Source organism: Muntiacus reevesi, chromosome 18, assembly GCF_963930625.1.
Source record: "Muntiacus reevesi chromosome 18, mMunRee1.1, whole genome shotgun sequence".
NCBI lineage: Eukaryota > Metazoa > Chordata > Mammalia > Artiodactyla > Cervidae > Muntiacus > Muntiacus reevesi.
This window is the reverse complement of record NC_089266.1, coordinates 23,300,354-23,328,235: the sequence shown is the minus strand read 5'-3', so window position 1 is coordinate 23,328,235 and position 27,882 is coordinate 23,300,354. Positions and strand designations below refer to the sequence as shown.

Genomic DNA, 27,882 nt, shown 5'->3' with positions numbered 1-27,882 from the left:
GTGTCTTCTGGAACTGTATGAAGCAAGCCTGTTACTTCTGTGGCACTTTAATCTTCTGAGATTTGAGGATATCCCCTCCCCAAACCTCCTGCCCCATGGAGCCCAGCCCCCACCTCATGCAGAAATCCATAGCTTAGGGCTGGGCACAGGATCCACTCCTTCTGCCAGATGTGCAAGTTGGAGGGTGGCTGGATGCAGGCAGGGACTTCTTCGTATGAGTACATTAGAGTTGCAGTTTCGAGGTGGGGAGTGAGGGGGATTTCGTAATGAAGTGGGGGCTCCTCACCCCCGAATCTTCTTCCTTCTGCACCCAGCTGCACCTTTCTTCCTGCATCTGAAGGCTCCTCCTGCCTGGTGCCAAGGAAGAGCGAGGGGATGAGGACTGTTGAGGGAGGAGAGGGGCTTCTTGCCCTCCAAGGGGTTTGGATTAGGGGCACCAGGTAGGTTAGACTGCCCGAGATCAGGGGTTAGTGAACTGCCCTTCTGTCACCCACTTTCCCTGTGTCTGAGCAGGGCACCTGAAGGGAACCTCCTCTCCGGCACTAACCTCCTCCTCTCCCTCTTGGCCCAGAAACAGACCCATGTGCCCCCAAACCTTTGTCTTCAGACACCCTCTGCCCTGCCATCTTGGGGAATCCCAAGTACTTAGGTGGGGTGGCCAAAGGGTAGCGGAGTGTCTCCCCAGCCCGGTTCTCCACTCATTTCTGGTGAGCCAGCCAGACACATGGGCTTGGTCCCTCCAGCGGACTGTCTGCTGTCCAGTCTGCTCCCCTGTGACTCATGGTCCCTCCCGTCTTCTTGCTGCTGCTCTTGAAGGATGCATGTGTGTGTCAGTCTGTCCATGCCTGTGTGTGTCGTGTGCGCATGTCTGTGTCTCGGTGAGCATGTGTGTGCTCATCGGTATGTCTGTGCACCTTTGCACACGAGTGTTCTTGTCTGGGTATTTGTGGTGTGTCCTGTCTACGTGAGTGCGTGTGGGTGTGTCTGTGCCCGTGTCCGCGTGCACGTGTGTGTGTGTGAGATTGTGCAGCGGGGCACTTTCCAGGCAGGAAGGCTGTGTGTCTAGAGTCAGTGAACTTTGGCTGAACTGAGCAGAACGGACACCTGACTTGCTGCAGTTATTTCCCTGGACGCATAGGTGTCTTGAGGGGACTGAGGGAAAAAAGAAAAGGCAGCTGTTGGGCTGATGAGTGTGGGAGAGGAAGGGAGAGGGGAGCAGGGGTCTGGGCACAGCTGGGTCGGTGGGCCCCGGCCGTCCCCCCAGGTCCTCCAGGCTGCAGGAGGCTGTGTGAGGACTGGCATCTCACCCTTGCTCGCTCTGCTCCCACAGCTGCCCCTGGGTCCAAGAGATGGGTGCTCTCCCGCGCGCCCCCTCCCTTGGCAGGGCCCACGGACACTGCTTCTGCACAAAAGCCTCCAGGATGGCTTCGGCTTCACCCTGCGCCACTTCATCGTGTACCCGCCCGAGTCCGCGGTGCACTGCAGCCTGAAGGTAGGCCCGCGCCCCCGGGCTGCTCTGAGGGAGTTTTCAGCTTTCACTCCTTTGTGCTCTCCTCCGGGTGCTTCTGTGCCTGGGGAAGAGGATCACCAAGAGGCAGGGGCAGCGCTGGCTGGGTCATCTGTGGGCCATGACAAGCCCCCTATCCGCTCTGGGCTCAGTCTTCTAAGGAGAACGGGGTGGTTGGCTTGGGGCAAGGAGCTAGAGGTGGGGGAGTCAGGATGCTCCCCCAACCCCGGGACTCTCAGCCTCTGGAAGGTGAACAACTTCTCAGGAGATGGGCTTCCAAGGACCCTTTGTCTACTGGCCACTTCTGAGCTGGGTTAGTTGACCCTCCCCAGCCTGAACTTTAGAGCAATTGTCCTCACACACCTCTGGGACCCCTCCCAGAGCCTACAGACCCTTACTGGTCTCAGCTCTGGGCCTAGAAAGAGCCCTGCGCTGGGCTGGAGACCTGGGCCCCAGTGCTGGTACAACTCCTAACTGACGGTGGATCTCGGGGAATCTCAACCTCTCTGGGCCCCATGCCGGCTGCTGTCACCTGAGGGCATTTATCTCTTTGACCCCTAGGAACCCTTCCAGCCCTAATATAAATACCAGGTTCTCTGAGTCCAGGAACGGGGGTTACTCAAACCGAGACACGGTTTGGGCTGGGGGCGGGGGTGTGGTCCCTGACAGGAAGGCTTGAGGGGGACCTAGACAGCAACCAGGACTCCCCAGGAGGGCCCAGTTCCCTTCCCCTCCTCTCTCCCAGCAGGAGGGGAGAATGATTTATTTTGGGGCCCATGAACCTGTTTCTCCCCTCCCCCAGGGCTGGGACCAGCCTGCACAGCTGTTGAGGGACAGGGAGCTTAGTCCCACCTGCCAGAGAATCAAGGCATTGGATTTCTCTGCCTGGGTCCGTGTGCCTGCTCATGTTTCTTTGTATGCACACATGCGTGCATGGTATGCTAGTCATGTACACGCATGTGTGTATATCTAGACATGTGTCTATATATACGCTTCATGTGTACATGTTGCTGCATAGCTCTCACACCCGTGTCTGAGTCTGGGTGTGAGTCAGATCTTCTCATTGGCTGTAACAGGGCTGATGGTGTGTGGTAGGGGCACCGCCTCACCCCTTATGCCTGAGGACACCAGCTTCCCAGTTCCCTGGAACCTCGGGTCCCTCCTTCCCCAGAAAGTCCCCCCTTCCTGGACCTTCCTCCTTCTCTCAGGGGACCTCCGGAGGGTGGCCCTGCAGATGCAGTTCGAGTGGTCTAGGCTGGGTGGTCAGCCCGTGTCTCAGAGCGACCTTGCTCACGTGGAAGACCCCAGGGCAGGGCAAGCCAGGGATGGGCTCTGTCCCTTTCCAGAACATGCCCAGGGCTGGGAGCTGGCAGGGCGCTCACCTGTCTAGATGCATCCATCTGCCGCTGCCTCCCGCTCACGGCGCTGTCAGCTCATATCAGCGGGCACGCGCCCGGCTCAGGAAGGCGGGCGCCAAGGGACTGCTCTCCAGCAGAGCCCCGCGGCTTCCTGTCCTGGCTGAGGTGCCCCAGACTCCTAGGGTCCAGCACTGGCTTCTCTGTTGTCTCTGAGTGGCCCTGGACAAATCACACCCTGTTGTCTGTAAAGTGGATGATCTGGGGAGTGGATTAGACAAGATGACCCCAAAGGTCCTATCCAGCTGGAAAATGCTGCACCCCACTGGCCTGGACTGTCTTTCTGACTTCTAGCCTTTTCCCTGATTTCTCCCCAGATGCAGTGCACTTTCCCCCCTCACTCACGAGGATGAGCCCAGAGATCTCCCTCATGGGTCTTTTTGAGGCCATTTCTTAGCCCTGCACCTAGATGCTGGAAACATTTTCCTACCTACACTCTCCCACTCAAGAACTTCACTGGCTCCCTCATTCTTTCCTTTCAGACCTGAAATCTTGAGTCTGACTCTTGTCACTTGCTGGTGTTGACTCTCTTTCTGCTTTGGCTCAGCTGACCCAGTCCTATTTCTGCCCCCGAGTGCCTGCGTACTCTGCTCACCTCACCCCAGTGCCTCCTTTCAGCCGGCCTGAAACTTGCCTTAAACCGCCCCCTCCCAGAGGGACTAATCAGGCCTCCCCTGCCCATTCTCTGAGAGCTGATAGCCACTGTTTGCACGTGTCATACCTGCTTATCTGTGTCCGCCCGGGTCCTGTCTGTGTGTCAGTGGGTTTGGCCCCTCCTCCACTGGGCTTCGAGCTCTCCAAGGAAAGAGGTCCTGAGTCCCCCATTGGGTTGGGGGCTTTCAGATGGCTGAGATGCTGAGCAGGCATGAGAGAGGGCTCCTGTGACTGGGGGACATTGCTTGGGACGTGACCTCCCTGTGGACACCCTTCCCTCCCCCTCTTTCTTCTGGGCTAGCTAAAGGATGATAAGAGGGGAGGCTGATGGGTGGGGGAGCTTGAAGGGGCCCACCCCGGCGAAGCTGGGCCTCCCCCTGTGCTGCTGAGAGCCGACACCCGCCTCTGTCCCCTGCAGGAAGAAGAGGATGGAGGCCGAGGAGGAGGTAAGGAGCAGGCTGGTCTGGGCTGGGCTGGGGTCCCGCTCTGTGTCTGGCCCTCTCCTGAGGTCGACGTGAATTCTGCTGCACCCTCGCCCTTGACTGCGGCCCCTGTCTGCTCTTTCCTGTCTATCCACTTGCACATATGCTTACTCTCTGCTCCTCTTTTCTCCACATTTGTCTTCCTTGGACCTGTCCATTTCACACTGGGGGTGGTGTTCTGGGGAGCAGATCGGTTTCTAAGCCCTGGCCCCTGCCCTAGAGTTACTCCCAGCCTAGATGGAGGCTCAGGCGGGACCTGCAGGGCCCTGGGGGTGGGAAGGCTGATTGACGGCTGTCCTGGGGGGCAGAGACGCTAGGGTTCTCGGGGTATAAGGGCGGCCCTGAGGTCCTTCTGTTTCCAGATGTGAGACTAACTCCGCTGGCTGTCACCCTTGCTCTCCCAAATGGCTCCCCAGGGTAGTCAAGGCAGAACTCCTTGAACAGGCAGGCTTCCCTCTCTGCCGCTGAGGCTCCTACTGGGCGTGCATGGGGACTGTCTTTCTGAATCCCCACCGCAGAGGCCTGTGATGGGGGAGGAGCCGGCCGACCTAGTGCAGGCCTGTTTCTCTGATGGAGGCTGCACTTAGCAGAGGAGTCAGGCTGGGATGTAGCGTGATGTCATCATGAAGGAGCAAGTGCCAGTCCTGGGAGGTCAGGGTGTCTGTGAGCCTCAGGGCTTTGCTCAGCTCTCCCTGGGTCTGGATGTGGACACTCTCTGAGCGTGCGGGTGTCTCTCCCTGCTGGACTTTTATGTCACCCTTCTTTTGTCTTGCGATGTGTGTGTGTGTGTGTGTGTGTGTGTGTGTGTGTGCATGCCTGTCTGTCTGCCCCACTAGACAATGAGCTCGGGAAGGGCAGCGGCCACGTCTGTCCTTCCTCTGAGGTCTACTTTCTAGCATGGTGCTAGGTCACAGGAGCCATTTAAGGAGCGACTCCATGTGTCCGTGTAACTTTTCATCCTCCCAGCAGTGTGTTTTGTCTGATCCTGTGGATATGTGGCTCTGTTTTGTGTCCGTGTGAGTGTGCTCATTCTCTGAGTGTGTGTCGCCCATGTGTGTAGCTGTGCATGGGTGTGACCTCCAGTAGCCACCCCCAGCTAACCTGACGGATGCTCGGCAGGACCCTCCCCCCGGCACCGCCTGGAGCCCATGGACACCATCTTTGTCAAGCATGTGAAGGGTGATGGCCCGGCCCATAAGGCGGGCCTTCGCACAGGTGAGCTGTCCCAGTTACCTGGTTCATTGCACCTCTCTGGAATTTCTCCTCCCGCCCCTGGTTAGGATAGATCCAGCCATGCTGGGATCCAGCCATTGGGGAGGCTCCTGCCCCACATTGTCATCCGTATGTGATGCAGGGGGTCTCAGGTGGGGCTACTGACACCCTTTGACCTGCTCACCTGTGGTCCTGCCCCTGGTCCCCAGGAGACCGGCTGGTGAAGGTGAATGGGGAAAGCGTCATTGGGAAGACCTACTCCCAGGTCATAGCTCTGATCCAGAATAGGTGAGCGCCCCTGCCTCCCTTCTCCCATCAGAGCCCCCAGCCCACTCCCCAAGTCCCTCCACACCCGCCTCCTCGGCCCTGGTGGTGCGCTGGCGACCAGGATCCCTGTTCTCCCAGACCCTGTTGCCTCAGCCTGGCCTGACCCCCTGCCCTGTCTCTGTAGCGACGACACTCTGGAACTCTCCATCATGCCCAAGGACGAGGACATCCTCCAGCTGGTGAGTCCTCCCCGCTGCCTGAGGTGGAGGACCCTGGGTGCGGGGTGGGATACAGCCCTTCTCCTTGGCTTCTCTCCTGCGTTGACCCCTCTAGGAGGCAGAGGAGAGAGTGTGGGGGCACCACCAGACCGGCGATGCCCCCCTGGGGATGCCAGGCCCATCCCCGGGCTGGGGCTGCTGGCTGCTTCATTCAGGGCTGTGCTGTGTTGGGAGAGGAGGGCACTGGCTTTGACTGGCAGGATTCCTGCCAGGGTATCTGGGAGGAAGGTGGCCCAGCAGGCCCTGCCAGACTGGCATGTTCCTGTGGCTCCTGTAAGATGTCTGTTCCCCACCCCCTCCCCGCCTGGCCTCGTGTGAGCACGTCTCCTGTAGATACACACACACACACACACACAAACACACACACACAATACTGTTGTGTGCTCCCATTCACACGGCATACCACGGACCACCCCATACTCACGCAGACACACTCGGTACACAGCCACGCCACGCAGCCCGCAGCCCACCCTCCATCTAGCCTGTCCTATGTGATAAGGCACCCCAGACACAACACACCACACACACAACCGCTCAGTACGCAGACACGCACTGCCCCACACTCACGACCACACGCATCACAGCATACCACACATTCCTCAGCATCTCGGATCCCCATCACACACCACCAGGGTGTCACAGCACACGCTGGGGCTTCTCACCACTGCAGCACAAATAGTTAGGACATCACGGATGCTTGCTGCTGTCACGACGCATGTGTCCACAGACGTCCCAGCCTGCTCCATCCCAGCACCAGCGTGTGTGCTCAGCAGGGCCACAACCACGTGAACTTCCACAATCATGATACGCAGTGCAGACGCCCCTTCCTTCACCCCACTGCTCACAGAGCAGGCACCACAGACGGGGCACACAATGTACCCTGCACTCACGTGTGTACCCGTTTATACCACACACTCCATGCATGACTTGTGCACACACACAAACACACACGCTGCCTCTCTGTTCCCTCCCAGCTCTGACCCAGAGCCCAGAGCAGTCCTCTCTGCCCAGTGCCCAGTTCCCTGGTCTCATGGGTGCCAGCCAGAGGCCAGCTTGCTTGCCCCCAAGGTCACTGCCCCCTGGGAGAGGGCTGCGGGCCAAGCCTGGAGGCCTTGGGAGCCGCCGTGCCGGCTTCTGCCCTGGATGTACGCTCATAATCACTGTAATCTCAGTGCCATACTTGGCACCATGCCCCTCTGGGAACCTCCACCCCGTGACCTCGATTGTCCCCTCGCCCTTCCTGGGGAGGGGGAGGCAGGGATGGATGGGGGCCCAGAGAGGTAGGTGGACGGCTCTTCCCAAGTCTCAAAGGCGCTGCCCGTGCACCTTTTCCAGGCAGAGGGAGGCCTGCTGTGGTGGGGTGGAGGACTGTGTGTGACCAGGCGGGACCTAGGGCGTTGCTCTCCCCTCTGGGCAGGGTGGGGCAACAGCTTTGAGCTCTGCTGCCCCAGCTCGGTGGGCAAGCAGCCCCAGCTGTCAGCATCTGGGGGCCTCCGTCGGCCCCCCTCTCCCTGGCTAGCCAGAGGGTGGGGCCCAGGCATTCCTGTGGTTGGGAGCCAAGGCTGGAGGCCAATGGGGCCGCGGCAGCTGCTGACGCCACCGCCGACGCGGCGAGGCCCCTCCACACCCATCCTCCCCTCCCTCCTCCTCCCGCCTGCGAGAGAGAGTCGGTGGGGGCCGAGGGCAGCCGCCGGGAGGGCAGGCTGGGGGGCCCCGAGGCCAGGGCCGGCACAGTGGTCAGTGGGGGCTAGCGGGCGCGGGGAGGGTGGAGGCGGGCCGGGATGCCGCCGCAGCCGCTGTGATGCGGGCAGTCCGGGGAGCCGGCAGGATGGCAGGAGGGAGAGGTACGTGAGTGTCCTGGCTGTGTGTGGGTCCTCAGGGGGCTGAGTACGGGGTGTGGTTTACTCACCCTCGTCACGTGATGTGTGTGCCCGGGACTGGAGCTGTAGTTATTTGTGTGTGTGTGTGTGTTTGTGTGTGTCTCATTGTGCTTCTCTGTGTGTGTTTGAGTGTCTCTGGGTGTGTATTTTCCTGTGTCTCCTTGTGATGTGTGTGTGTCTGTGTGTCTGTGTGTATTTGGTTTCACCCTCCCTCTTTGATACTTCACCCTGAGTTAGGCCCCTGGGTAGCCCCTCAGGGGCCAGGCAAGGCCAGGGCCACAAGGCCGCTGTCCCTGGGGGCTGCCTCCTTTTTTGGCCGGGCCTGGGCGCTGGCCCTGCCACTCCTCAGCAATGCAGCGTCAGCCTCAGCTCCCAGCGCCAAATTCCAGGCCCGGGGTGGTAGAAGGTGGCGCAAGGTCCCTCAACCAGTCTGGCCTCTCCCTCAAGCCTGGTCCAGAGAAGCAGGGGGTGAGCAAGTCCCTCCCCCGCCCCCCAGTGGCCCAGGAGCCAGGCCCTCAGCTTCCCGTCCAGGGGGATGGAGGGACAGCTGGGCTCTCCCAGCCCCCGCCCACCCCACCCTGGACACACCCCTTAGGCGGCTCCCTCCCCTGTCATCTGCCTCCTTGACTGGTCTCTGGTGGGGCTGCCCAGCTCCGCCCGAGGGTCTGTGGGCATCATGGGATGCAAGGAAGCAGGGAGGCGGCTGAGGCCAGCACGACGGGAGGACCCCAGAAAGCAGATGTTGGAATGTTTGTGGCTAAAGGCAGTCCTTGTCATAAGCCTTAGAAAAATCCTGGCTCTTTCTCGAGTGAATGTGTGTGTGTGTGTGTGTGTGTGTGTGTGTGTGTGTGTGTGTGTGTATGTGTAAGACTCAAAGGCCTCTTATTTCTTTGTCCTCCCCTTGACTGTCTTTGGAGCATGCCTTCTCACCCCCGCCCTCTCAGGGCCGCCCCCCACAGCTTGGTCCCCTTCCTTCAGGCCCCTTTCTGGGGGGCCTTGACCTCCAGGGGCTGCCGTAACCGCGCCCTGTGGGGCCCGTTCAGCCCTGCTCACCTGCTTCTGTGTCCCTGGGCAGGCCTACTCCCAGGACGCCTACCTGAAGGGGAACGAGCCGTATTCTGGAGAGGCCCGGAGCATCCCCGAGCCGCCCCCGATCTGCTACCCCCGAAAGACCTACGCCCCGCCAGCCCGGGTCTCCACCTGGGCCACTATGGTTCCTGAGCCGCTCTCAGCACTGCCCGGTGACCCCCGGAGTCCTGCTGCCTGGAGTGACCCGGGGCCCCGCATCCCGTCTACCGCCCGCTCTCATCCGGACCACCCTTCCTTGGGGATGAGCCAGCCCCGCCCCAGCCCTGGTGCCTTCCCCCGCCTTCCCCCAGAGCCCCGGACGCCTCGTGCCTTCCCGGAGCCTGGCAGCCGGGCGCCCCCCAGCAGACTGGAGTGCCAGCAGGCCTTGTCACACTGGTTGTCGAACCAGGTACCCCGCAGGGCGGGGGAGAGACGGTGCCCCGCCATGCCCCCCCGGGCCCGCAGTGCCTCCCAGGACCGACTGGAGGAGGTGACTGCCCATCGCCCTTGGCCCTGCTCCACCTCCCAGGGTGCCTTGAGCCAGCTGGGCCAGGAGGGCTGGCACCGAGCACGCTCAGACGACTACCTGAGCCGGGCCACCCGCTCTGCCGAGGCGCTGGGGCCAGGAGCGCTGGTGTCACCCCGCTTCGAGCGCTGCGGCTGGGCTTCCCAGCGTCCGTCTGCCCGCACCCCTGCCTGCGCACCCAGGGACCTGCCTGGGCCCCAGGCGCCAGCCCCGCCTGGCCTGCAAGGCCTGGACGACCTCGGGTACATCGGGTACCGGAGCTATAGCCCATCATTCCAGCGCCGGACTGGCCTCCTGCAGGCGCTCTCCTTCCGAGACTCCCCCTTTGGGGGGCTGCCCACCTTCAACTTGGCCCAGTCCCCCGCACCGTTCCCACCGGAGGCCTCTGAACCACCAAGAGTTGTCCGACCAGAACCCAGCACCCGGGCCTCGGAGCCTCCCGCTGAGGATCGCCGTGATGAAGTAATCCTGAGGCAGAAGCCCCCCACGGGCCGCAAGGTCCAGCTGCCCCCCGCAAGACAGATGAACCTTGGGTTTGGTGATGAGTCCCCAGAGCCAGAGGCCAGTGGGCGAGGGGAACGCCCGGCCAGGAAGGTGGCCCCTTTGGCCACCACTGAAGACTCTCTAGCTTCCATTCCCTTCATCGGTGAGTGATGGTACAGGTGGCTTGTCTTGGGAGATTGCTTTTCTTTCTTTTTTTTTGGGAGATTGCTTTTCTGTGCCACTGTTGTACTCCACCTACCTGCCATCCGGGCAAAACTCTGGGGTGGGTGCTGATGGGATCAGCTCATTTCTGTGGCCATCCATCTGTCTGTCCATCCATCTATCCATTCATCCGTCCATCTCTCTCCCATCATCCTGTCATCCTCCCTCCATTCGTTGACGTCCAGTCTTCTTTCCCATCCACCTTTACTTCCCCTCTCCCTCCTTCCCTTCCATCCTTCTTTCTTTCCCTCCCTCCTTCTCCTTCCTCCTTTGTTCTGTTCTTCCATTCTTCTTTCTTTTCACCCTTCCTTCCATTCTTTTTCTATCTTTCCTTTGTTCCCTTCACCCTTTGTTCTCTCCATCCACCCTCCATCCTTCCACGCATCCAGCACATTGTTGTGTCAGGCACTGTGCTAGGCTCTGTGTTCTCCTGGAGCACATGGTCCATGGGAATATGTGATCAGACAAGAGCGATCCAGGTGAACGGGTGTGTGATAGGAGCACAGGGAACGCTGAGAGATAGAGGAGGGCTGGGCTAGGGCATAGTGGCCAAAGAGAGAAAGGAGCTTTTGGCTGAGACGAACGAGTTAGTCAGGGAAAGAAAACTCAGGGACAGAGATGAGAATATGCAAAGACCCCGAAGTGTGAGTTAGGATGTCCTTCCAGGTCACTGCGTGGGTCGGGAGGGGCCTCGTTAGTTGCTGAGGAGTTCGGACTTTACTCTGAGAGCAGAGGGAATACTGCAAACTCGTTAGGAATAGATGCATAAAGGAGAGACGGGACAGTGGAAGGGTTGGTGATTCCCAGGTTTCTGGCCTTGTTGGAGGGTAGAGCCTCACCTCCGTATCAGGAAAGAAAAGGAGCGAGATGGGAAAAGGTTTCGGGTTTGCCAAATAAGAGGTGCTCATGAGGGGAGCAGGATGAGCTGGGCTGGGTTTGGGGGCTTGGGAAGACTGGGCTGCAAGTTCATGGAACTGGAGCCCAGAGGTGGTAACCGGACCTGAGGGTGGTGAGCTCACCCAAGGGCAGCCATGGGAGTGACCCCGGGGAGAGCTCCGGGCCAGGAGAGGAGGCACGACCTGCCCCCCGCACCCCAGCCCCCGAGTCCGCTGAGCCAGCCTTATCTAACAGGGCAGACGCAGCCTGTCGTCTCAGTAAGCTCCCGATCTGAGGGTAGGAGGTACGTCTAGTCTGAGGGGGAGACGTGGCACCCACTTCAAGGAGCCCCCAGTTGATGGGGGAGATAGATGGTTCTTATCCTCAAGAAGCTCCCAGTCTGATGGGGAAGACACACTCCATGGCCTCAGAGAGCTATCAGTCTGGTGGGGCAGACACAGTTCCTGCCTCTAGGAGCCAGGTCTAAGAGGGGTGACTTGTCCCCCCTCCTGAGTGCCCTCCGTGTGATGGAGGAGGCAGAAGCTGAGCTTGCGTGACCACGGTGGTGGGTGAGTTCCCTTGGCAGTGGGGGTGTTGCCAGGAGGGCCCTGGAAGGGTTTTGGAGTCTGGGGATATGGTCCCAGCCTGGATGTGAGGCTGGGGCCCGGGGTGGCAGGTAGGTTCAGGCTTCTGGGGCCTTCACCCACCGCCCCCTCCGCTCTCGCAGACGAGCCCACCAGCCCCAGCATTGACCTCCAAGCCAAGCACGTCCCTGCTTCTGCTGTGGTCTCCAGCGCCATGAACTCTGCCCCTGTCCTGGGCACCAGCCCATCCTCCCCAACCTTCACCTTTGCCCTGGGCCGCCATTACTCCCAGGACTGCAGTGAGTGCTTCCCGCAACCCTCGCCCCAGCCGCTCCCCTGCCGCCTGATCCCACTGGTCCCTGTTGGGCCCGCTGCCTGATGGCTGGCCTCCCCCGACTGGCTTCTGCTCCTCCTGGGGTCCCCTGGGGACCAGGCCCCCGGGCCCTGCCGGATGGGAGGGCTCCAGGGAAGCCCCCTCCGCTGCCCCGCTGATCCAGGGCCCCTCTGGGCGGCTTTGCAGGCAGCATCAAGGCCGGCCGCCGTTCTTCCTACTTGTTAGCCATCACCACCGAGCGCTCCAAGTCCTGCGATGATGGGCTCAACACCTTCCGGGACGAGGGCCGGGCTCTGCGGTGAGGACTGGGTGTGGCAGGGCTCTTGGTCCTGGGGTCTTCTATACACGAGGGGCAGCGGGCTTCCCCCTGCAGGACCTCTGAGCCTTGGGGCTTGTGGGAGGTCCAAGTGGTGCCTCTCATACGCCTCATCCTTGATCCTCAACCCCTAGACGCCTGCCGAACCGCGTGCCCAGCCTGCGGATGCTTCGAAGCTTCTTCACTGATGGGGTGAGTGGCACGTGTGTGCTGGTGAGGGTGTCAGAGGGCTGGGGTGAGCCACCCCTCATCTCTGGAGCCTGGCCTTGGCAGCAGGGCCTGGCCTGGGACTCCTGTGATCCCAAATGGGTCACCCGGGTTCCTGTCTCCTTCCTTTCTTGGCTCTCCCCACACTCACTTTGTGCCAGCCATGAGACCCACCCTCTCTGGGGGCTCTGTCATCCCCTAAAGACACTGTGAGCACCCCCTCCCAAGGCCTTTGCACTGTCCTGCCAACCCCCCACCTCTCGTCTAGAAAGTCCTGTCCGTGCTCACCACCATAGCTGCAAGGACTCACTTTTTCACTTTCTCTAGATTTACTCTTTCCCTCTAGATTTTTTCTAGGCCTTCCATCAGATTTCAGCCTAGCCCTGACTTTCATGCCTCCCTCCACCCCTGTGCTTTCCTCTGAGCACTTCTGTTAAGCACTTTATGCACTCATCTCCTTTCTTGCCTGTCTCCCCAGCTAGAATGTAAGCTCCATGAGGGCAGGGGTTTCATTTGTCTTATTCACTGTTTGACCCCACTGGGTATCTAACACAGTGCCCACAGTGGGAGGCACTGGGCCAGTATTTGTGTGGTGTCTTCAGGGGACAGCGAACACCCCGAAAAGGGGGGCAGGAACATGGGGTTGAGAGTGATGGAGAGGCCAAAGTTTCCAGCCTCAGGACCTTGGGAGACACAGGATCAGTTCTGAAGTGGTCTTTTTTTTTTTTTAAGTATTTTATTTGTCTTAAAATTTTTTATTATTTTTGGCAGCTCTGGGTCTTTTGTTGCTGTGTGAAGGCTTTCTCTAGTTGTGATGGGTAGGGGCTTCTCTTCATTGTGGTGTGCAAGCTTCTCATTGCAGTGGCTTCTGTTGTTGTGGAGCTTGGGCTGTAGGGAACTCGGGCTTCAGTAGTTGTGGCACATGGGCTTAATTGCCCCTTGGCACGTGGAATCTTCCCGGACCAGGGATTGAACCCATGTCCTCTGCATTGGCAGGCAGATTCTTTTTTTAAAATTTTTAATTTAATTTACAACATTGTGTTGGTTTCTGCCGTATAATACAAATCAGTTCTAACTATATATATGTACATATATTCCCTCCTCTTGAGCCTCTCTCCCACCCACCACCCCCATCCCACCCCTCTAGGTTGTCAGAGCACTGGGCCAGGCTCCCTGTGTTATACAGGGCAGGCAGATTCTTAACCACTGGACCACTAAGGAAGTCCAGGCTTAAATCTTTTTTATTATAGATGGGCTGGAAAAGGCATCTTGATTTCTGTTTCTTCTTCTTGGCCACACCCTGCGGCTTAGTAGGATCTTAGTTGAACCTGCATGCTCAGCAATGAAAGCGAGTAGTCCTAACCACTGAACCACCAGGGAATTTCTGGCATCTTGATCTCATTAACACCTTGATGATTCTGTCACCTGGCTTCCTCCTTATCACTTCCTCTGCTTACTTAACCCTCCCTTAACCTGTCACTGCTATTGCTGGAGTCCTGCTGACACTGTCACTTCCTCTGTTAACTCCTTGTGGGCATGACCACCTGCTCCACTAACTCAGTCTTTGTTGATGTTCCTACTTCCCCTGTTTATGTAACTCCATGCGGACACAATCACTTCCCCTGTTTCCTTAATTCCTTCAAGTCTATAAAGTTAAATGTGCTGAGGCAGGTGGCCTGCAGGTCACATAGCCTTTCCTCCTTTCTGGCTTCTCCATCACATACGTCTCATGACATTAACACAGATGGATCAGAGAGGGCAAGCAAGGCCTCTGAGACCACACAGCACAGAGGAGTGTAGCACGCACCAGGCCTGTGGGACTGCAAGTGGCCATGGGATTTCTGAGATGCTGGTAGTGTGGGAGCCACCCTAAATCGCTCTCTGTTGTCTCTCTTCAGTCCTTGGATAGCTGGGGCACTTCTGAAGAGGCTGACGCTCCTTCCAAGCGACACTCAACCTCTGACCTCTCGGATGCGACCTTCAGCGACATCAGGAGAGAAGGCTGGTTGTATTATAAGCAGGTCCTCACCAAGAAAGGGAAGGTAAGATGGCTGGAGGAATGAGCTGGAGGTGGATGGAAGCTGGCTCCAGCAGAACTCTCCAGTTTTTCCTACACCCACCCCACTGCCTCTGGAGCTAAAGAGAGCCAGCTAAGACTGCTGCATGAGGGTTAGAGGTTAGATGCCAGGAAGAACTTCCCAGGGATCCTAAAGAACTCATGAAAAAAAGTTAATCAGAGAGATGGTCTTTGCTGTGGGTGGATCTGATCACGTTGTGCTTGGAATTCTGACCATACTATCCCATGGTTGATCCTTGGTTGGCAGATCACACCCAGAATGGCTACTGGGGCTCATGGAAAATGACAGAGCAAGGCCAGGGTGATTCTTTTAGGGGAGCTGAAGCCCCAGAAGAAAGCAGAGTTCAGCCTTTTCAAGGCCATCAGAGATTTTAGTCTTTATCCTGAGAAGTATTAGTTGCTCAGTTGTGTCTGACTCTTTGAGATCCCATGGACTGTAGCCTGCCAGGCTCCTTTATCTATGGGATTCTCCAGGCAAGAATGCTAGAGTGGATTGCCATTCCCTTCTCCAGGGGATCTTCCCTACCCAGGGATCAAACCCAGGTCTCCTGCATTGCAAGCGGGCTCTTTACCATCTGAGCCGCCAGGGAAGTCTTTATACTAAGGACTGTAGTTCATGGGGTCTCAAAGAATCAGACATGACTTAGAGACTGAACAACAAGTAGCAACCAAAAGCCCCTGAGGCCCCTTCCACTGGGCTTCTGAGGGGAGTGAATTAGACAGGGTCAGAGGGAGGCAAGAAGGCCAGGTAAGGGCGGCTATGGAGATTCAGGTGAGAGATGAAGGGGGCTTGGGCCTGGGTGGGGGAACAAGCAGGACCCCAAGGGGTGAAGGCGGGGCCCCTGGATCTGTGGAGTATGAACCCTGGCTCCAGGCAGCACCATGGGCCGCAGAAGCAGGAGGAGGAGACACCCCACTGCTGTGCCTCTCAGCAGCACAGACAGAGCCCAGCAGAGCGGTTAGTGTGAACCTGGGCTTGGCTCTTAACTGTGCTGAGTTGCTGGTGAAGCTCAGGCTGATTGCTGACCTATGACCCAGTTTCCTCGTCTGTAAATGGAGCCAATGCTAATCCCCAGATCATGCATCTTTCCTGAGGATTAAATGAGATGATCTAAGCAAGAGTTTACCTGGGTGCCTGGCCCTCGGGAGCTGCTCTTCTGCTTATTGCTCTTGTTTGAATTTTCTATCCTGCCTTCTAGGGTGTCTTTGTATCTGGCGGTAACTTAAGCTTCAAAGTCAGACACACTTGGAATTCCTGCCCAGCCACTTATCAGGCACAAGGCAGCTGGTAACCCCCTAAATGTCCGAGTCTCACTTTTCTGATCTGTGAGATGGGGACAGTGTTATTCTACTCCAAGGGCCCGTGTGAAAGTGAATTGAGAGTGCAGCTGAGGCAGGGCCGGCACTCCTCTGTGCCCTTGACCAGCCTGTTCATGATGCAGGGCAACCTGGTCGGCTCCAGTTCTCTGCTGAGGTTCTACAGATTCAGGGGTGAAGGAGACAGGCCAGTCCTGCCCTGCTGGGGTTCATGCTGGGTAGAGAAAGCACAGTGCTTGACTGCTGTGATGGGGGAGCTCAGGGGAGCAACATGTCGTAACCTGTGACCCTGATCTCAGCGGGATGGGAGGGGGTGTCTGGAGAGCTGTGAAGGGTGTCTGGGGATCCATGAAGCAGGAAGGGTGTGATCTGACAGGGCAGATGCCCTCCTGGGCAGTCTAGGGGAAAGGTGGCAGGGGGTGCCAGGATGAGACAGGGCAACTGGGAGCCAGGATGAGAGATGGAAGCCAGGTGTGGAGTTGGGTGCCTGCCCACTCGCAGGCCCATCCCTTGGGGTAAGCCTTTGCAGGTGAGGGGGTGGGGCGGAGGTGTGAGCCCAGGAGGTAAGTGTTGCATCTGTGACAAGCGGAGAGAAGGCCATTGCTGTTGTCCAGGTGAGCGAGGGAAGCGGTGTGGAGGAGAGGGGACAATTTAGAGAGATGTGACGGGGAAGGAAAGCTGGGCGGGCTGCAGGCTGGGAGGTGAGGGAGGGTGGAGGAGGCAGTGTTGGTTCCTGGGGTCCCAGCACAGGCTGGAGGGTCAGTGACTGGTGGGACCCTTCCCCCAGCTGGAGGGGCAGGTCTGGGGAGAGGAAACCAAGAGGTTCTTTGGGGGCCTATGGTATCCGAGGGCCCTGGGGCATCCCCTGGTGGAGACGTCCTGGTGACAGAGGCTCTGAGGGTGTGGCACCAGGAGGGAGGTCCCCCTGGAGAGGGTGCTTGTCCATCAGAGAGAACACGAGCGTCTGCAGCCACAGGAGCAGGAACACTGAGGGAGAAAGCAAGAGACGGCTGGGCCTCGGGAGGAAGTGGAGGATGGAGACCAAGGAGGAGTAGGCAGGTGTGGACAAATGGTCCAGCCCAAGGCTTGAGGTGATAGCCGCTGACTCCTGCCTGCCAGTAGGCTGCCCCCCACTCTGGGAGGCCTCTGGCAGCCCAGTCGCAGGATCTCCTGGGCAAGGAAAGGACCTGGCCCCTCCCGGGCCCTTTGGTCTGTCCAGGATCGGGATTGCCAGCCAGATGTTATCTGCTCCAGCCTAGTCAAGCCTGCCTCGGGCCCCCAGCTCTTTCGGAGGCCATTGACTATCGGTCAGAGGATGGGATGGGTGGGTGTGACATATCCCTGCAGCCAGACCCATCATTGGAGCTGGATGTGACCTTGGAGACCAGCTGGGTCACCTCTTATTTTTCCAATACGGCATACTGATGCTAGGGGCAGGGGGCCTGACTTGTCCAAGGTCACCTAGCTGGTTTAGTCCTAGTGGGGCTCCTTGTCACCATCTCACTCTGACACTAAACTTCTCTTGGAGGGCCCTGCTGTTTCCTGCTGTGAACATCCCTGCCTGGGTCCAGTAGGTATAGGATGATGGGCAGGGTTCATGGCCAGACGTGGCTGTGTTCACCTGCCAGCCATGAAGTCTCATCTGGTTTGTTCTGAGGACAGAGGCTCATGCTGGCTGGGGAGTCGTGGGTAGGCCGTGAGCCAGAGGAAAGTGCCCTCGACCTAATGGGGGAGATGGAGCCCCAGCCTGCAGGGTGTCGTTCCGAGAACGACTAATTCATTTATTCAGTAAATATCGATGAGCACTTCCCCTGTGCCAGCATGGCTCTAGGCTCTAGAGTGTGGAGGCAAGAGGGCAGATGAGCTCCCTGGCTCAGGAGCTTTTCTGAGCTTTCCCGATATGGAGAAAGCTACTCATAGCCGGTAATCTGAGGCTGCAGTGGGCACTCAGAGAAAATGAACAGGGCGATGTGATTGCCTTTAAGTGGGGAGGAAGGAGGAGCTGCCATTAGGGGAGAAGTGCTTAGAGGTGGTTTCGCTAAGGAGGTGATGTTGGTAGCACTTGAGCTTAGACCATAAGGGTAAGAAGGAGGCAACCACATGAAGAAGAAAGACCAGGGGCTCTGGGCAGAAGGAAGAGCATGTGCAAAGATCCGGAGAAAGGAAAGGCTTGGCTTGTTCACTAGAAAAGGCCCCTGTGGCTCAGCGTCATGAGAAAAAAAGAGGATTGGGTTAGGAGGAACAGGGACCTGATCACAAAAGACCTTAGATTTGATTCCAGCGGTGATGGGAAGCCAGGTGAGGGTACCAAGTGGGGCAGCCAGGACCTCAGCTACATTTTCAAATGATGGCTGCAGCTGCTGCTTGCAGAGTGGGTTGCAGGAGGGAGAGTGGAGACTGGGAAGGTTCGTGCAGTGGTCCAGGCAAGAGGTGCTGATGTGGTGGCAGGAAAGGTGGAGAGAGGTGATACTTTGGTAGCAGAACAGTTGTGATTTCCTGATGGGTTGGAGTCAAGGTTGAGGAACAAGGAGGAATCAAGAGCAATTCCCAGGTTTCTGGACAGACAACTGGGTGGATTTACTGAGCTGGAAAAGATGGATGGAAGAGGAACCATAAAAATCAAGTGCCCCATAGTGAGCATGCAGCATCTGCAGCACCTGTGGGACATGCAGGTGGACATACTGAGCCGACAGTGGGAGGTACGGAGCGTGGCTCTGGGGAGATGATGGGCCAGGGCTACGTCTGGGCATCAGCATCATCAGACAGACAAGATTTAGAAAACGGGCGTGGATGGTGTCATGGGGGAGCTGTGCAGGGGGTGGGGGCCCAGGACAAAGTTCTGGAGCTGCCCCTGCTTTAGGGCAGGGACTGTCAGCTCAGCATTGTTGGCATTTTGGGCCAGATGACTTTTCGCTGTGGGGTTGGCCTGGCATCAGCATGTTTAGCAGCATCCTCGGCTTGCCTCTGCCCATTAGGTGCCATGGCACTTCCCCAGGTGTGGCAACTGAAAATGTCTCCAGACAAACATCTCCTGGTTGAGAACTGCTGGTGTAGAGGATGTTGGTTGCTGGGGGGCGGGGTGGAGGGGTAGAAAAGGAATCAGTGAAATTAGGAGGAAAACCAGAAACCATAGGATCCTGGACGCCAAGAGAGAGTTTGGGGAGGGAAGGAGTGACTGCTGGCTGGGTCCTCCACCACCAAGAGGCCAAGCAAAGGGCTGAGAAGGGCCTGGACGCTGCCACAAGCTTTGGCAACACCGGCCCCAGGAGGCCTGGTGGGCAGAAGTGGAGACGGAGCGGAGTCTTGAATGAGAGGCAGAGAAGCAGGGACAGCAAGCGTGGTTGACAGCTTCTGACTAGCTTTGCCGGCAAAGGGGAGCAGAATGTGGACCCCGAATGGCTTTAGGAGGATTGTATGGACTGTGGGTCCTGCTTGGTGGGGGGCCTGATTGCCCTCTGGAGCCCCCTGCCGGTTCTCTGGGGGCATTGCTGATGCCGCAGGAGCCTTCTCACTTGAAAAGGTCGGGGACCCTCTGGGGGCTCTGAGAACCATGGATAGGGGTGTCCAGGCCGCTGAGGGGGACTGCGGGCAGGAGGCCGCCCCAGGTGCCGGCGGGAGTGGCGCAGGGCAGGGGCTCCCGGCGGGCAGTGGGGTGGAGTGCCCACCGCTGTCCACTGCAGCTCCTAGGGCCCCCTCGGGCTCCGGGGGCGGGGAGGGCAGGCGCAGCCTCTCACCCCGGCCCCCTCCCCTCTCTCCCCCTCCCCGTGTCTCCCTGCAGAAAGCGGGCGGCGGCCTGCGCCAGTGGAAGCGGGTGTACGCCGCGCTGCGGGCGCGCTCGCTCTCGCTGAGCAAGGAGCGGCGGGAGCCCGGGCCGGCGGCGGCGGGGGCGGCGGCGGCCGTCGCAGGTGAGGACGAGGCGGCGCCCGTCTGCATCGGCTCCTGCCTGGTGGACATCTCCTACAGCGAGACCAAGAGGAGGCACGTGTTCCGGCTGACCACCGCTGACTTCTGTGAATATCTCTTTCAGGCTGAGGACCGGGATGACATGCTGGGCTGGATCAGAGCGATCCGAGAGAACAGCAGGGCCGAGGGCGAGGTGAGGGCCCGGCCCGGCCCCAGGCGGGCCAGGGAGGGCAGGGCAGGCCCCGGGCCCCTCTCACCGGCCGGGCTCCTCCCTTCGCCACTCAGAGCCTCAGTCCCTCCTTGCATAAAATGGGCCAACAGGAGTATACCTGGCGACTCTGCCCGCCCAGGGTTTGGTGTGAAGAGACAATGAATGAGACAGCGGCTCACCGAGGGCCTGGCGTCCGTAGTGTTCCACGACTGGCAGTAACAATAATAGCTGTCAGAGTGACAGTAATTATTATTATCATCATCGTTGTTATGACTGCCTTGGGCAGGCTCTGGCGCAGAGAGGTCAGGTCCAGGCCAAACCTCAGCCTCTTGGTGGAGCTTTGGGAGGCAGGGGGGTCTCCTGTGAAATGTATTACAGAAAGAGGTCCCCCTGGGCCAGAGCTGTGGGGGACCCCCCTGCCAGGGCTGGCCTTTCTGCAGGGGCAAAATCACATTGACCTTGGGCGGAGGCCAAGGGGATTGGCCTTTGGCAGCAGGCAGCAGGGGCTGAGCCAAGGGCTTTGGCAGGGAATCCAGGAGAAGTTTTAAATGGCGCCCCCTCCACGATGCCGCTGCATGCCAGGGGCCGGTGCTGAGTATCTGCCTCCGCTCACTCCAGCCGCTAGGTGGCTGCACAAAGGTGCCTCTGCAGCCCTGTAGTTATGTGGGGGTCCTGGGCTGGGGGCTGGTCTCTGCCAAGAGGATGGTGGGTTTGAGCCCTGGTCCAAACGTTCATCTGCTCTGACAGAGGGGGTCCTAGTGTCCACTGAGGACACACCATTTCACTGATCCAGGCTCTGCTGCCCCAGGACATTGTCTGTCCTCGCTGCAGGGAGAAAAGCACCCGAAGTTTGGGGCCCTTCTCTGTGGGAACTGGCTGGGCTGTCCCCAACAGGGCATGAGCTGAGGGTCCCAAGTCACCTGCATTATTGCAACAGCTCCCCCTCTTGCGGCAGCTGGGCTGTGCCTTGCCAGAACTGTGATGAATGCCACATGCATAATTCTGTACACCAACCCTGAGGTTGCCATATTATCTCTCCAAGGAGGAGACTGAGGCTCAGAGAGGTTAAGTGGATTACCCAAAGTCACACGGCTGGTGAGGGGGTGCTCCGGAGTCCGGCCCTGGCCTTTCTTGCTCCGGGGTCTGTCCCCTCCAGCTGGCAGATGGAGGACAAGGGAGGCGAAGCTGAGGCAGGGGCCAGGGAGAAGTCCTGGTGGGTTGACCATGGGCACTGATGGGGTCTGCTTTCTCTTCCCCTCTTCCAGGACCCCGGCTGTGCCAACCAAGCTCTGATCAGCAAGAAGCTTAATGATTATCGCAAAGTGAGGTAAGTCCCAGTCTTTGTCCTGGCCACAGGGTGGGGGACCCCCAGGGCAGAGGTCACCCTCCTGGCCTACCTCCAGACCTGAGGGCAGCCCCTAAATCGCCCTCACTTGGGGGCAGGGAGGGCAAAGGGGCATTGAGGCCTCCAGTCCCCAGAAGGGCATGGGGGGAATGGGCTTAGGGATGGAGGAGAGGTCTGAAGAGATGGGAGGCCAGGGCAGGTGGCATGCTGGGCCACCCCAGTGAAGACCTCTCCCCTCTTCCTACACAGCCATAGCTCTGGGCCCAAAGCTGATTCTTCCCCCAAAGGCTCTCGTGGCCTGGGGGGACTCAAGTCTGAGTTCCTCAAGCAGAGTACGGCACGTGGCTTCAGAACTCAGGACCAGCCTGCAGGGAGCAAGGGTAGGAAGGTGGCTGCTAAGGGGGTGGTATGCATGTGGGTGTGTGCCCTGGTTATCCTCATGTATCTGCCCATGTGTGTATGCCTGTGAGGGTCTGGGGGCTCTGAGGGTCTCAGGGGTGGAAGGGCCTGGAACCCGATTTCCCTCCAGGACATCCCAGCTGGGTGGTCCTCCAGTCTCTGCTTGTGTCCTTTCAGGAGCAGGAGGCAGCCTTTTCCATCTTCATACACTTTTGACCATTAGAAAGTTCTTTCTTTGGTTGTACCAGAATCTATTGCGCCCACCTTGTTGTCAGTCCCTGAGCCCATACAGAAATCCCCTTATTACTCTGAGGCCTCTCTTCCCCAGGGTAAACACCCTCATGACTTTGGCTTTCTCTGTTGGGATAGTATAATTTCCCATCAGCCCTCAGCATCCTGGTTGCCTTTCTGAAGGAGTCCCTTTACGTCCAGTGTGTGAATGTGATGTACAGGTGTCTGTGACCAAGTGTGGTTGCTGCCCCACCCTGGGCCCCTAGCTCACCCTGGCTCTCTCTGCCTCCTCCAACCCCAGATGACAGTGTCTCCACCTCCAAAACCCCCTGGGGCATCAACATCATCAAGAAGAACAAGAAGGCAGCCCCCAGGGCATTTGGGGTCCGGCTGGAGGAGTGCCAGCCAGCCACGGAGAACCAGGTGGGTTCCTGCCGAACTCCAGGGCCAGCAGGGGAGGGGGGCGACTGAGGCGCAGAGGATCAGAGCTGCCGGGGCCTTGGAACCAGCTCTCCACCTCAGCCTATGGCACAGCTGGGGAAGCCGCCCAGGGAGGGAGCAGAGAGCTGAGTCAGAGTCCCTGATTCCCAGCTGGTGCTCCTTGCCAGACCATGGCAAGGCTTTGGTGTGATTTCTGGCTTCCAGACTGGGGGAGGCAGTGAGAGCCTTTAGTAACTACCCTCCATGGGATTCTGGCCTTTCTCTGTTCCCATCTTATCCTCCCTACCTCTGGCCCACTGGGGGAGAATACTGTTCTTTTTTAAATTGTATTTCATTGAAGTATAGTTGTTGTACAATATTATGCAAGTTATAGGTGTACAATGTAGTGATTCACAATTTTTGAAGATTATACTCCATTTATCATTATTATGGAGTATTGGCTATACTCCCTGTGTTGTACAATATATCCTTGTAGCTTATTTTATACCCAGTAATTTGTACCTCGAATCCCCTACCACTGCCTTACCCCTGCCCTCTTCCCTCTCCCTACTGATAACCACTACTTTGTTCTCTACATCTCTGAGTCTGCTTTTTGTTGTTGTTGTTATATTCACTATTTTATTTTTTAGATTCCACATATAAGTGATATACAGTATTTGCCTTTCTCTCTCTGACTTATTTCACAGAGCATAATGCTTCCCAAGTCCATCCATGTTTCTGCAAATGGCAAAATTTTGTTCTTTTTTATGACTGTGTAGTATTACATTGTATACATGTACCACATCTTCTTTATCCATTCATCTATTGATGGACATTTAGGTGGCTTCCATATCTTGACAGTTTTAAATAATACTACTATGAACATTGGGGTGCATGTGTCTTTTCAAATTAGTGTTGTTTTTTTTTTTTCTGGATATATATCCAGGAGCGGAATTGCTGGATCATCAGTCAGTTCAGTTCAGCTCAGTCGCTCAGTCGTGTCCGACTCTTTGCAACCCCATGGACTTCAGTATGCCAGGCCTCCCTGTCCATCACCAACTCCCAGAGTTTACTCAAACTCATGCCCATTGAGTTGGTGATGCCATCCAGCCATCTCATCCTCTGTCGTGCCCTTCTCCTCCCGCCTTCAATCTTTATCAGCATCTGGGTCTTTTCAAATGAGTCAGTTCTTTGCATCAGGTGGCCAAAGTATTGGAGTTTCAGCTTCAGCATCAGCCCTTCCAATGAATATTCAGGACTGATTTCCTTTAGGATGGACTGGTTGGATCCCCTTGCAGTCCAAGGGACTCTCCAGAGTATTCTCCAACATCATAGTTCAAAAGCATCAATTCTTCAGCGCTGGGTCATATAGTAACTCTATTTTTAGTTTTTTGAGAAATCTCCATGCTGTTTACCACAATGACTGCATCAATTTACACTCCCACCAAGAGAATACAAGGGTTCCCTTTTCTCCTCATCCTCACCAACTTTTGTTATTTGTGATCTTTTTGATGACAACCCTTCTGACAGGTCTGAGGTGATGTCTCACTGTGGTTTTGACTTGCATTTCCCTGATGACTGGCGGTGTTGAGCATCTTTTCATGTGCTTGTTGGCCATTTGCGTTTCCTCTTTAGAAAAATGTCTGTTCAATTCTTCTGCCCATTTTTTAATTGGGTCATTTGTATTGGTTTTGACCTTGACCTGTGGCTTGCAGGATCTTAGTTCCCCAACCAGGGATCAAACCTGGGTCCCCAGCAGTATACAGGAGTCCTAACTACTGTCCTGCTAGAGAATTCTCATGTTGTTTGTATTTTTGATGTTGAGTTGTATGAGCTGTTTATGTATGTTGGCTCATATTCCTCATTGATCAGTCATATCATTTGCAAGTATCCTTTCCCGGAGAATGCTGTTCTTACCCTCCCTAACACCCCTGCCCTGCCTGTATCTCCAGCGTGTGCCCTTGATCGTGGCCGCATGCTGTCGAATCGTGGAGGCACGGGGGCTGGAGTCCACGGGCATTTACCGAGTCCCAGGCAACAATGCAGTGGTGTCCAGCCTGCAGGAACAGCTCAACCGTGGCCCCGGGGACATCAACCTGCAGGATGAGGTGAGTCTGACTTGGGCGCTGGGCGTTGGTCCATGGAAGGGGGCCAGTGTGGTGTGTTCATTGTACCCTGTGATGTGCCCGGCACTGGGCCAGGGCACCAAGATGGGCACGATGGGACTTGCCTTTGCAGACCAGCCGCAGGGATGGGCCTCACCCGGCTGCGGCCCAACAGGTGGATGCGGTCAGGGCCTGGGAGCCCCGAGGCAGAGGCTGACGGGTGACAGGTTTTTGGGCCTGGAGGATGAGTAGAGTTCATGAAAGCCAGGGAAAGCCAGGAAAGGGCGGTCCAGGCAGGGAAATGGCTTGGGGAAGCGTGGCTCTGAAGGCTTGCTGGCACTCACCGTGCCTTCTCTGTAAAGGTCCAGATGGCATGTATTCCAGGCTTTGGTTATGTGGTCTGCTGTGCACCCTCCTCCTCCTTCTTCTCTTCCTTCTTCATCTTCACAATGTTTATTTGTTTATTTTTGGCTATGTTGGGTCTTCGTTGCTGCCCAGGCTCTTCTCTAGTTGCAGCAAGTGGGGCTACTTTCTAGTTCTGGTGTGTGGGCTTCGTAGTACCGTGACTTCTCTTGTTGCATCGCACGGGCTCTAGGACTCGTGGGCTCAGTAGTTGCAGCTCCCGGGCTCTAGAGCATAGGCTCAGTAGTTGGGGCACACAGGTTTATTTGCACCACAGCACGTGGGATCATCCCAGATCAGGGGTTGAACCCAGGCCTCCTGCATTGGCAGGTGAATTCTTTACCACTGAGCCACCAGGGAAACCCTTCTTCACAACATTTAAAAAATGCAAAACCCATTCTTACCTCAAGGGCCACACAAAAACAGGTCATTGGCTGGATTTGACCTACGGGTCATGGTTTGCAGACCCCTGGTTAAAAGAAAGGGAGCGTATGGTGTTTGCTGGAGTGGCCAGCAATGTGGGTGGCTGATCAGATCAGACAAGACTAGCTTGTGAAGGGATCTGACAACCACACTTGAGAGTCTGAAGCAGGTTATAATAACAATGGAATATAACCAATCCCAGAAAAGGCAGTGCCAAAGAATGCTCAAACTATGACACAGTTGCACTCATCTCACACACTAGTAAAGTAATGCTCAAAGTTCTCCAAGCCAGGCTTCAGGACTACATGAACCGTGAACTTCCAGATATTCAAGCTGGTTTTAGAAAAGGCAGAGGAACAAGAGATCAAATTGCTGGATCTTCGAAAAAGCAAGAGAGTTCCAGAAAAACACCTATTTTGACTGTGTGGATCACAATAAACTGTAGAAAATTCTGAGAGATGGGAATAACAGATCACCTGACCTGCTTCTTGAGAAATCTGTATGCAGGTCAGGAAGCAACAATTAGAACTGAACATGGAACAACAGACTGGTTCCAAATAGGAAAAGGAGTACGTCAAGGCTGTATATTGTCACCCTGGTTATTTAACTTATGTGCAGGGTACATCATGAGAAACACTGGACTGGAGGAAGCACAAGCTGGAATCAAGATTGCCGGGAGAAATATCAATAACCTGATATGCAGATGACACCACTCTTATGGCAGAAAATGAAGAAGAACTAAAGAGCCTCTTGATGAAGGTGAAAGAGGAGAGTGAAAAAGTTGACTTAAAGCTCAGCATTGAGAAAACTAAGATCATGGCATCCGGTCCCATCACTTCATGGCAAATAGATGGGGAAACAGTGGAAACAGTGGCTGATTATATTTTTTGGACTCCAAAATCACTGCAGATGGTGATTGCAGCCATGAAATTAAAAGACGCCTACTCCCTGGAAGGAAAGTTATGACTAATCTAGACAGCATATTAAAAAACAGAGACATTACTTTGTCAACAAAGGTCCATCTAGTCAAGGCTATGGTTTTTCAAGTAGTCATGTGTGGATGTGAGAGTTGGACTATAAAGAAAGCTGAGTGCTGAAGAATTGATGTTTTTGAACTGTGGTGTTGGAGAAGACTCTTGAGAGTCCCTTGGACTGCAAGGAGATCCAACCAGTCCATCCTAAAGGAGATCAGTCCTGGGTGTTCATTTGAAGGACAGACGCTGAAGCTGAAACTCCAATACTTTGGCCACCTCATGTGAAGAGCTGACTCATTTGAAAAGACCCTGATTCTGGGAAAGATTGAGGGCAGGAGGAGAAGGGGACAACAGAGGATGAGATGGCTGGATGGCATCACTGACACAATGGACATGAGTTTGGGTAAACTCTGGGAGTTGGTGATGGACAGGGAGGTCTGGTGTGCTGTGGTTCATGGGGTCACAAAGAGTCAGATACAACTGAGCAACTGAACTGAACTGATAACCTTTAAAAATTGTGAATCACTATGCTATACACCTGGGGGCTTCCCAGGTGGCACTAGTGGTAAAGAACCCACCTGCCAATGCAGGAGACATGAGACACGAGACACAAGTTTGATCCCTGAGTTGGGAAGATCCCCTGGAGGAGGCTATGGCAACCCACTCCAGTATTCTTGCCTGGAGAATCCCATGGACAGAAGAGCCAGGTGGGCTACAGCTCATGGGGTCACGAAGAGTTGGGCATGACTGAAGTGACTTGGCACACACATGCTATACACCTGAAACTTATATAATACTGAACGTCAATTAGATCTCAATTTTCACGAAAAGACGTGTTTAAGCAGGTAAAAAATTACATAGAAGGACTCTGCTTCCAGTTAAGATAGAGAAAGCACACTCTGATCAATTTTTCCTAGTGATTACATCTAAAAATCCTGGACAGAGTATATAAAGTAAATGTCAAATAACTCTGAAAGATGGGTAACAGCAGATTGGGGAGGAAGAGTGCAGCCTTCCCAAGGTCAAGGCCAAGGCCATCTAATGCAAACTCCCAAAATGTCTGTCCTGTCTAGAAATGTTTCTGTGCTTTCATTACAACTTGTCCTTTTCAGATATAGAGAGAAACGTTCATGTCTCTAACCAGCGTTCACAATCCTGTTTTGGTATTTCCTCCAGATTTCTACTCTGTCATCTCCCCTTTCTCTTGTGCTGTCAGCTGAATCATGTCCTCCCAAAATTCATCCATCAAAGCCCGAACTGCCAACGTGACTGTATTGGGGACAGGGCCTATTGGGAGGTAATTATGGTGAAATGAAGTCAGGGCTGCGGTATGATAGGGTGAGTGTCCTTGTGGAAGGAGACACCGAAGAGCTCCTGTCTTCACCCTCTCCACCTCGTGAGGACACAGCAAGAAGCTGACTGCCTGAAAACCAGGAAGAGAGCCCTCACCAAAAACTGAATGGGCCTGCACCTGGATCTTAGATTTCCCAGCCTCCAGAGTTGTGAGAAAAGAAAGTTCTGTTGTTTAAGCAAAAAAAAAAAAGAAAAAAAGAGTTTGCAGCAGGTTAAATGTCAATTATATCACAATAAAACTGGGGGAAATATCCAAATAAACATTTTCACTTAAAAAAAGAGTTTGCAGTAGGGCCAGTGTTTCCCAGAATCCTAAGGTTCCCCAGAGGTGCTGTGGGAGGCTGAGGGCAGGCCAGGACCCGCATCCCTGCCTGAACCAGAGTAACCTGCTTTGCTCTGTCTGCTTTTTAT

At 56.1% G+C, this 27,882-nt stretch overlaps 1 protein-coding gene across 4 annotated transcripts in view; it reads left to right on the top strand.

Annotated features, from left to right (window-relative positions):
• The window catches only part of ARHGAP23 (Rho GTPase activating protein 23), a 73,929-nt gene that overhangs the window by 24,175 nt on the left and 21,872 nt on the right, over positions 1 to 27,882 (top strand). For 2 of the 4 annotated variants that reach the window (XM_065908978.1, XM_065908981.1), the window contains exons 2-16: positions 1,331 to 1,492; positions 3,995 to 4,022; positions 5,178 to 5,273; positions 5,480 to 5,558; positions 5,722 to 5,776; positions 8,771 to 9,935; positions 11,598 to 11,753; positions 11,975 to 12,086; positions 12,239 to 12,296; positions 14,210 to 14,353; positions 19,484 to 19,801; positions 21,085 to 21,146; positions 21,414 to 21,544; positions 22,096 to 22,217; positions 24,167 to 24,322. In XM_065908978.1, the coding sequence (XP_065765050.1) occupies positions 1,331 to 1,492; positions 3,995 to 4,022; positions 5,178 to 5,273; positions 5,480 to 5,558; positions 5,722 to 5,776; positions 8,771 to 9,935; positions 11,598 to 11,753; positions 11,975 to 12,086; positions 12,239 to 12,296; positions 14,210 to 14,353; positions 19,484 to 19,801; positions 21,085 to 21,146; positions 21,414 to 21,544; positions 22,096 to 22,217; positions 24,167 to 24,322 (2,844 nt within the window). Of the gene's footprint in view, positions 1 to 1,330; positions 1,493 to 3,994; positions 4,023 to 5,177; positions 5,274 to 5,479; positions 5,559 to 5,721; positions 5,777 to 7,488; positions 7,660 to 8,770; positions 9,936 to 11,597; positions 11,754 to 11,974; positions 12,087 to 12,238; positions 12,297 to 14,209; positions 14,354 to 19,483; positions 19,802 to 21,084; positions 21,147 to 21,413; positions 21,545 to 22,095; positions 22,218 to 24,166; positions 24,323 to 27,882 lie in introns of those variants that run through there. The other 2 variants (XM_065908979.1, XM_065908982.1) reach the window with 2 other exon arrangements.